The 10,171-nt window shown below is 40.8% G+C and overlaps 1 protein-coding gene across 3 annotated transcripts; it reads left to right on the top strand.

The window, feature by feature from the left end:
- The first annotated feature begins 763 nt into the window (after positions 1-763).
- Positions 764-9,911, top strand: LOC106572339 (high mobility group protein HMG-I/HMG-Y). Of its 3 annotated transcripts, none has more exons than XM_014146375.2 (5): positions 764-920; positions 1,863-1,972; positions 2,753-2,833; positions 3,952-4,008; positions 7,646-9,911. In XM_014146375.2, the coding sequence occupies exons 2-5, from the start codon at positions 1,877-1,879 to the stop codon at positions 7,709-7,711; spliced, it is 300 nt and encodes a 99-aa protein (XP_014001850.1). In that variant the 5' UTR covers positions 764-920; positions 1,863-1,876; the 3' UTR covers positions 7,712-9,911. The 3 variants fall into 3 exon arrangements, with proteins under 3 accessions (XP_014001850.1, XP_045552128.1, XP_014001851.1); XM_045696172.1 differs by lacking the exon at positions 7,646-9,911 and adding an exon at positions 4,832-5,615; XM_014146376.2 differs by having other exon boundaries at positions 782-1,161.
- The last annotated feature ends 260 nt before the right edge of the window (positions 9,912-10,171 follow it).

Genomic DNA, 10,171 nt, shown 5'->3' with positions numbered 1-10,171 from the left:
CAAGTAAAGCTATAGGTCTAGTCGAGAGGTCTACCAATGGAGGAGGGTGACTATGCATACAGTACGGTGGCAGTTACGTCATGCAGTAATCACGCCAGTAAACATAATCTATCTGATAACAGACAGAGGTTTCCTTTGTTTCTTTTCATTTAATGTTTTCTTATCTAGCTTGTCTATCTCATAGATTTAAATCTCTTGTTACAGTTCACAGAATGCACCTTAAGCCAAGTTTATAGCTCATGATATGAATCCTTAAGCTAAAAAAGGACTTAAAAAAAGAAGCTATTTAATGGCACACAGTCCTGAATGAATTGAAACCATTAACCACACTATTAAAGCAAACTCCTTAATGTATGGATACACTCAAAGAGTGGGACACCATTTTTAATTTTATAAATGGAGAACATGCTAAATGTGATAGGCTACAAGCCTACTAGGCCTACTTACAATACAACTTTTTCCTTGGTTTCTATTATATGTAGTCATCCAGTAATTACTTTCCATGAAAGCAAAACTTTGTAAAAACGTGATTTCAAGGTACATCATTTCTTTCAAACCAAGGGAAATATTTCATTATTTAATATTGCTGTGGGAACACTACAGACTGCAGCTTTAACCTGGCTGTAGGAATAGAGGCATAAAGAAATGTCAGACTACAGGTTAGCCACCTGGACACTGAAACAATACATCTGGATGTGAATGGGAGTTGGGGATGGATGAAGGGGCTGGGGTGTTGGGTTGATGATGGTGGCCCACTTATCATATCTCCGCCCTCCAATGTTATAGCTCCTGTGAGGACGCCTCTTTAAATTGCCCTAAACTCCTTGAGACTGGCGCATTTTCTTTATCTTGGAGAAAGACAGACAGCTATTTTTAGCACGCTTTGGATCTGCACTTTCGCCTGCTTCATTTTAAATAAGGTAATTTTAAACAATCCTAAAATATTTTTTACTTTCTCTTGTCTAGGGATTCTCTTGTATAGCATACTTATATTAGCTGTGCTGCACACTGGAATTTAAAGGGGCGGATTTTGTGTAGCCTAGTCTGTCGAATAAAACAAGAGCTTTAGCAAAAGGATTTAACCGGTAAAACAAGCGACTGGCTTGTGGGTGAACCATTCGTTATAATTCGGCGGAGGGCCATAATCTTCAAGGGATCAAGGTAGGAGCAATCCAACCTATTGCAACGAACACAAAACTGACCTTGCATTCGGTCACGTTTTCATGCTATTTTGACATAGGATTCGATAGGCTGGAAGCGTAAATGTTGTAAATGTGCTTCGATAACATAGTGGTGCCGATTTTTTGGACTAAAATAACGATATTGCATACAGTCTTATTCCGATTGAATTTCCTCTTTTTGTTTTCGTTTGAGTATTGTGCTTCATGGAGCAACGGGGCACCCGTAGCGACTGGGCTTTAAACATTCAGCCTATACCAAACTAGGACATTTCACTCTGCTGTAGCCTCGCATGCAATTTGTATTTCTAAATTATTGCTATTTGTGCGGTTCTTGAATTGTGGCAATTTCATTCATCACATTGTTTTCGCTTAAATAAAGATTTCCTTGGTAGACTGTCTCCATTGTGCGCGTACTCCGGCTGTATGTAGTGTTATATACAACCGGTTGATGTCACCCCCGTTTATTTATCAGTAGTCCACGAATACAGCGCAGATGAGACACAAATAGTGCTGCAAATACATTGGGACGTGTCAAATGCTTATGTCACTGTACTTACTATGTAATAACACTAATAAGAACCCTACGGTAAAGTGTCAGTTTTACATTCACCAATAGAGATTGTAGTATATGCAATTTACATGCATTGTGAAAATAGACACTATTATTCTTCTTCTTCTTAGGATTACACCTCAACATGAGTGATAAGGGCACCATCTCAACAAAAGAGGGAGCAGAGAAGAGGGGACGTGGAAGGCCAAGGAAACAGCCACCGGTGAAAAGTGGTTCTGATGTAAGTGTCTTTGTAACACAACATTAGTTTCTCTGTGTATGATAGATCATGTGTAGGCCCTGGAGTTTGCCTGCCGAGGATAAACTAAGGGCCCTAGTTGGTTATGGCTCCCAGGCCTGGCTATGACCACCCAACTCGAGCCCCGGGTTTTCCTGGTTAGGTAATTAACCAGTCCCCCCCTCCACCAGCCATGGCTGTGTACATCTGTAATGGTCATCATGTGTTCTGGCAGGTTGTCCGTGATGTGTAACCTGAACCCCTTAAACCAGTAGTAACCCACATACGCTCCCTCTGCTTCTAACTGATCGGTTTATGTAAGCAAAGTAGAAGCAATGTTTTCCTGTAGCAGTCTTCACTGGTCTTCATAAAGCTATATTATTGTTGCGTTATAGTAAGCCACTACTTCCTACATACCTCTTGTTGTATGGTCTGATTTAAACCACTGTCATTTCTCTAGAGCTTGTTACAGTTAATAGAACTTGGCAGCCTGTGGCTGTGACCACCTGTTAGTCCTAAAGTAGCAACGGGTGTCAGTTGCACTGACCTTGAACAGCACACTCTTTGTGTCTTGAATAATAAAGTATTCAATTTAAGAAGGTGTGTGCTTCACATCATATACCATGTTGTGTTTGCCCTCCAAAAAAAGACACTTCATTTATTGTTGCGCCCATAGTGTCAAACCTTGGGATGCAACATCTATAGAACCACCATTTACATGTTTTCATCTTTGGCTGTAATGTTGTGCACAATGCCTGACCATTTCCCATATTTTTCTTTCAGGAACCCAGTGGGTCCCCTACCCCAAAGAGGCCCAGGGGAAGGCCAAAAGGCAGCAAGAACAAGACTGTCACCAAGGGCAAGGTAAGGCAATTTGGTAGCCCTATTTTTACACAACTGAGAGAATGTGACCTGCTACTGTCACTTACGCTTAGCAGTCATCCTGCCGAAACCTGCAGGCCCCTGTTGACCACAGGTTACCATTAGGGTCAGATGGAGCAGCTGTCACAAGCCCCTATAGTTTTAGCTGCCCCTATGGTTTTAACTTGATATTACCTGAGTTTTCACTCTCATCCTCATAGTCAAGCACTAAGTAACTTTCATGTCCCTATGACGGTTGATGACCCTTTTGTTGTCACAAGGGTAGCTAACCTCATCAGGTTCAAAGGATGTCCTGTTGTTAAGTACGATTTATACGTTAACTGTACCTGTTTTGGCCCTTCTCGCCTCAAGTGTAAAAAATAACAGGACCAGAGCTTCCCTTTCTAAGATCTTGGTTTACTGGCCGCTTGAAGAGACACTCAGTTTTGAGTTAATACTTCCTCCTGGCTTCCTGTCCTCCAGCTTCCTGTAGCTTGTCATGCACAGTGTGGTGCAGGTGCAGCAGGCTGCAAGACTGTTTCCAAGCTGACATTACCCCCCCCCAACACACATCCCTAGTTCTTTTCTCCCTGTTGTCACCATAGCAACAGGCGAGTTCTATTCCTCGCCCCAACCCCCACGCTCCTCTAAGCGCTGTGTGTTGGTGTGTCTATGTGTATGTGCAGGGAAGGGATATATGTGTATATGTATATGTGCATGTGTGTTTAGGTTCAAGGATAGATCTGAAGTGGGCTCAGGGAAGGGATATATGTGTATATATGAATATGTGTTTAGGTTCAAGGATAGATCTGAAGTAGGCTCAGGGAAGGGATATATGTGTATATATGCATGTGTGTTTAGGTTCAAGGATAGATCTGAAGTGGACTCGTTTCTTCTTGCCCAGTTTCACCAGCTGTCTCTGAGCCCCAGACCAGGTGGCCAGCGAACTGGAGTGCCCTGTGTGCCGTTCCTGTCAGCTTCCAAGATAATAGCCAATGAACCTGATGCCCTCAAGCCATCTGCTTTCTTATAGGAGTATTAGTGCCCTCTAGTGACAGTAGATTAGCAGGTTTCTGTGCAGTTAGATTAATTGTTTGTTTTTCTTCCCTCGGTTTCTACAGAAGACACCAGCAGCCTCAACTGCAGGGATGAAACGCAGGGGAAGACCTAAGAAGGAGGTAAGAGTAATTCTTATTATCATAGGTCTTAATATTATGGTTAACTAATGCCTCCCTCAGTAATGTCCCTTGACTCTGACACACTCTTTTTTTTTCATCGGTCCACTGTTATTGCAGTTCTGTAATGTTTTGCATGTTAGTAGCTACGTTTTTAAGATATTGGACTTTCAAGAAGCAAAGTTTCACGTACCACATCATGATGCTGCAAAACACATCATCATGGTGCTGCAAAACACATAGTCATGATAATGTGGCAAGTGACACTTTGCTTCTTGAAAATCTTAAAAACTGCTGACATGCAAAACATTTTGGGACTGTATCAACAGTGGACTAATAGTTTTTGAATGGATTTTTCCTTTAAGTCGCCACTGTTCCCCTCCACATGCTCACTGCTGCCAGAAATCCCAAAGGTTAGAATGCTTATGCCTAGTTCATACAAACAAAATTATGTACAACGAACAATCAAACTCGTCATCCGGCCTGTTCCCTGGCGTGTCCTAAACAGACACAATTTTGTAACCTAGCAAACTCATTCCAGGTGAACTCCAAACCCACCACCCCTGTGATTGGTTGAATTAAGTTGGGGGAGGGTTTTCCGTGGCTGCTGCTTATCTTCCACTGATATTCAGCCATCAACAAAAAAACATGGCAGCTATTGTGTGTAAATTAAAACATTCAACTTAACATTTTCTGTTTGCAACAACCAGCTACCAGATGTGAAGTCAACTACACCTGGTGTATAGTGCTTGATTTGAAACAATAAATATTCCAGACAACTTGCATTGAAGAAACATTCAGGATGACTTTTTTGCAACAAACACAGATAGTTCTGATGAGGAATTGACACATTTTGACCTAAAGCTGACCTGTGGGACTCGTCTTCATGCGATTCTGAAGACAGGTAAGGACGGGGTAAGCAATGATTGTTGAATTCTCTAAACTCAACACTCTATGTAAAATAAAACTATTTAAGACTTACATATATGACAATATAGTTTTGCTTGTTTTGAAGTAGTTGTGTTTTGCATTAAGGGGAATGTGTTCACTAGATGTTTTGTGGTATTGAATTTGTTGTTGATTAAACCTAAACCTTTAGCTGTACCTAACTGTAGATAACTATCCTTTCATGATATCTCATGTCATAACTCTTTATTTATCTTTAAGGGGGAACAAACACTGGTGGAGACCTGGGACTCTGGAGAGAAATATGAGCATCGTCTTGCCAGCGGCAAAATGCTTGCTCTGTATTTATGTCAGGACAAAGAGCTGGAGCAGGAGGGATGGAGGCTAGGAAATAGTTCTTATGCAAGGGATATGGTGGAAGCTATGATGCAACTAGTGGCCAGTTGTACGCCAGAGATGTGCGAATGTTTTAAGTCTGTATATCTCCCGGGCTTGATTGAGCGCCAGCGGAAAGAGCTCAAGGAACTCTTGGCAAGCCTGCACTGGACTGAGAGACTTATTAAGGCGTGCTATGCATCACTATGTACAGTTGAAGTCGGAAGTTTAAATACAGTTAGGTTGGAGTCATTAAAACTCGTTTTTCAACCACTCCACAAATTTCTTGTTAACAAACTATAGTTTTGGCAAGTCGGTCAGGACATCTACCTTGTGCATGACACAAGTAATTGTTCCAACAATTGTTTACAGACAGATTATTTCACTTATAATTCGCTGTATCACAATTCCAGTGGGTCAGAAGTTTACATACACTGTGCCTATAAACAGCGTGGAAAATTCCAGAAAATGTAATGGCTTTAGAAGCTTCTGATAGGATAATTGACATCATTTGAGTCAATTGGAGGTGTACCTATGGATGTATTTCAAGGCCTACCTTCAAACTCAGTGCCTCTTTGCTTGATATCATGGGAACATCAAAAGAAATCAGCCAAGACCTCAGAAAAGAATTTGTAGACCTCCACCAGTCTGGTTCATCCTTGGGAGCAATTTCCAAATGCCTGAAGGTACCAGATTCATCAGTACAAACAATAGTACGCAAGTATAAACACCATGGGACCACGCAGCCATCATACCGCTCAGGAAGAAGACACATTCTGTCTCCTAGAGATGAATGTACTTTAGTGCAAAAAGTGCAGATCAATCCCAGCAAAGGACCTTGTGAAGATGCTGGAGGAAACAGGTACAAAAGTATCTATATCCACAGTAAAACGAGTCCTATAGCGACATAACCTGAAAGGCCATTCAGCAAGGAAGAAGCCACTGCTTAAAAACTGCAATAAAAAAGCCAGACTACGGTTTGCAACTGCACATGGGAAGAAAGATTGTACTTTTTGGAGAAACGTCCTCTGGTCTGATGAAACAAAAATAGAACTGTTTGGCCATAATGACCATCGTTATGTTTGGAGGACAAAGGGGGAGGCTTGCAAGCCGAAGAACACCATCCCAACCGTGAAGCACGGGGGTGGCAGCATCATGTTGTGTGGGTGCTTTGCTGCAGGAGGGACTGGTGCACTTCACAAAATAGATGTCATCATGAGGATGGAAAATTATGTGGACATATTGAAGCAACATCTCAAGACATCTGTTAGGAAGTTAAAGCTTGGTCGCAAATGGGTCTTCCAAATGGACAATGACCCCAAGCACACTTCCAAAGTTGTGGCAAAATGGCTTAAGGACAACAAAGTCAAGGTATTGGAGTGACCATCACAAAGCCCTGACCCCAATCCTATAGAAAATTTGTGGGCAGAACTGAAAAAGCGTGTGCGAGCAAGGAGGCCTAGAAACCTGACTCAGTTACACCAGCTCTGTCAGGAGGAACGGGCCAAAATTCACCCAACTTATTGTGAGAAGCTTGTGGAAGGCTACCCGAAATGTTTGACCCAAGTTAAACAATTTAAAGGCAATGCTACCAAATACTAATTGAGTGTATGTAAACTTCTTACCCACTGGGAATGTGATGAAAGAAATAAAAGCTGAAATAAATAATTCTCTCTACTATAATTCTGACATTTCACATTCTTAAAATAAAGTGCTGATCCTAACTGACCTAAAACTGAAATTTTTACTAGGATTAAATGTCAGGAATGATGAAAACTGAGTTTAAATGTATTTGGTTAAGGTGTATGTAAACTTTCGACTTGAACTGTATGTTCTGTTATAGAGCTATTGAGGAACTGTCAAATTCAAAACTTTATCAGCCATTTTATTTACAAAGAAAGAAAATGTGTCTTTGCCTTACAGACATGCTTTTATTGAGTCGATAGTGCACTAGAGTGAACCACTGTTACTTGTCTGAAACACAGATCAGCTGGTCTTTAATTTTACTTCATTCATATTGTATTGTATCTGCTTTGTATTATGTACATACTATTTTCTACATATTTACACATCCAACCCTTTTTGTTGTTGTTACTATTTTTTTTGCACAAATGTATGTTAAGTTAATTGAGAATAAAACATGCACTGAAAATGTTTGTCTTGAGTGAGTCTTTGACCCGATTAGTATAATTGACTCCTAATAGATACTGTTGTTTGTATTGCAAATCAGTTATTGTAGTTGAAAGATTGATGCACTGTCTGCTGGTGACTTAGAGTATATTAAATCCAATTCCGTTTTGTCGTTGGTGTGAACCAGGAGAAACATGGGTTGACCGGTCTGTGTTTGGTGTCTTTTCAGGAAAAGGAGGAACAGACAGCGAAGGAATCATCATCTGAAGAAGGAGAGGAGGAGGAAGACCAGTAAACTTGCTACCTCACTCAACATACTGACTTCCTGTCAACCAGAGCTGGACTGAATCTCCAATACTGGTGCCACCCCAACCCCTGTTCTACTGTTCACTTTCTTGCCTTCTAGCCAAAGGAAGGTCAACAACACAGTTCATCCAACCTCTATCTGCAAATGCACTGGAAAACCAATGGATGTTTCTCGACAAGCATATATCTATCAAAGAATCACAGGACAGGTGACAGACAACACTTTCTCTGTGGGTATGTCATGGTATTGCAAGTCTTTTATATTGGACTAAAGTATGCTCTGATGATGAGTTTTTGGACACACATCTTTCAAAAGACTAGTGTATAGGACATTCTCTCGGCTTAGCGGTACTATTTTTTCCTTAACACCGGTATCTTGAGCTGGTATGGCATATACACTTATTTCCAGGTTTTCTATTGGACAAAAGGTGAGTTTTGCCTATACTTGCTTTTTAAGTGTGAAGTGGTTAATCTATCCATTACACCTACTTACCAGTGATCTCGAGGATATACAGTATGATCATTAAATATATGGTTATAGCAATGTTATTCATGTATAATCTCTGTAGTAGACATCTCCCTGTTACTCCTGATTGTGCAGAATTGTTCCTCCCTCCCACCCAAAATAAGCTGTCCCTTACTAGTCTCTCTGGTGTGACTTGTGCTTGTCTCCCTATAGCCTCTTTGGGGCGCCACTGGAAAAGGCTTGTGTAAACTAAAGTGTACTGTTATTAATCAAAGATCTGATCAGACTGTTTTTTATCGTGTTCCTCCGGGTCATTACATGTCCTCAAATACCTGAGGAATTGTGCTGCTTTGACGTCTACGAAAACTCAACATAGTAATGTCATAATGGCTTAAGGATGGGTAGGCATTCATTGAGTGGGGAGCTACATTCTCTCATCACTCCAGGGAGCTTTTATTTAACTCTGGCATCTGCTGTTCCTCTTAATGTGGTCCTCCAGTCTACAGTACTTGTTGCGACCCATCGCCATTTGGTCAGTTCTAGGTGAAACAAACTGTGGTTGCCCAAACTAGGAGCTGGATTGTTACTGTTGTGGCACTGTTTTATCCAATGGGTCTGTATAATAGCTGATCATTCCATTTCACCTCTTTACATGCCCAAGGCCCGTTCTGTGTCATCATCACTTTGTACAGGATGTTGAAATACTCTGCTCTGTCTGTGAGGATACAGTCAGTGTCTGCTGTCTACTCTAGAAAAACTGTTTTTTGTTGTTGTTTCGTTGTGTTTCTCAGTGTCAGGGATCTCTAGATCACAGTCCAGTTACTGGGTCTCTCCTCAAACCTACAAGCTGCTACAAACTCAGTTATAAAAACCCGTAAAACTGCATTGTGCCTGACAAGGCCCAGAATCTCATACTCACTTAACTTTCCCATATTGCATTCTTCAACTGGTTTCAAATGTACAATGTAACCTCTTGCAAGTGTTTGAGAAATGTTTGTATTACATAGTCTGTGTATTTTCTGTCTTTTTTAATCTGACTGTAGCTTGGTATTTTAAAGACAACTGCCTAGCTACTAGTGAAAGTGTGCTCATTTGCCCCCACCACCCCGTTTTTAAACCTAGCTTAGACAGGTCACTAAGCCGATGTGTAAAGTCAGGGAGATCTGGCAGTTTTGCAAACTGTGTTCGCTGACTGTAGTCGATTAGCCAGCGTGTTCTATCTTTTTAATAAATCTTACTTCTGGTGCACTGAAATGTTAGCTTGGTTCAGGTTGTTCAGATTGTCATGTGTGTGTTTAGTGACAAAAACTGGGTGTTCTCTCCAGCTTGTAATTCCGTTGTAGGCCTCGTACGGCTTTGGCACCGTGCTCCTTTCCATTATAAGTCCCTAATGGCACCCTATTCCCTTTATAGTGCACTACTTTAGACCAGAGCCCTGTTCAAAAGTAGTGCACTATATAGGGAATAGGGTACCATTTGAGGGGCATCATGTTCATGTGGAACTCCGGTAATGAAATATATCCAATCACAGCTGCAACTATTTTGACAATGTACAATGCCCTTATGTACCAACATCATCCATGTACATTAATTCATGCAAAGTTGAGATGGGATCGTTCTTTAAATGTACACTGTCTATAAATGTACAATGTCTATATTTCTATTGTGCCCTATGACAATTTGTATCCAGAAATGGTCAATAAATACAAGAATGTATAATTTGTTCGGTTGTCTTGTCCTGTATCCTCTTCACTTAAAATATATAGGCCTATGTTGTGAGACTAACAAAAGCTAGACTAATGTATAGATCTATTACACATAGTTTATCCTTGGCTTATTGCAGCTCTTTCCCAGTTTCTCCCAATTGTCACTGACGTTATCAAATGATTACAAAGCCTGGATATGTACTCTTTCCATTTTATTTTTGCTTTACAACCAAACCATCCATAAAAAGTCCATAATCTCACTCTAAGATATATACAA

Source organism: Salmo salar, chromosome ssa15 (genome assembly GCF_905237065.1).
Source record: "Salmo salar chromosome ssa15, Ssal_v3.1, whole genome shotgun sequence".
Taxonomy (NCBI): domain Eukaryota; kingdom Metazoa; phylum Chordata; class Actinopteri; order Salmoniformes; family Salmonidae; genus Salmo; species Salmo salar.
The sequence above is the reverse complement of the archived record's forward strand: the minus strand, read 5'-3'. Positions and strand labels throughout refer to the sequence as shown.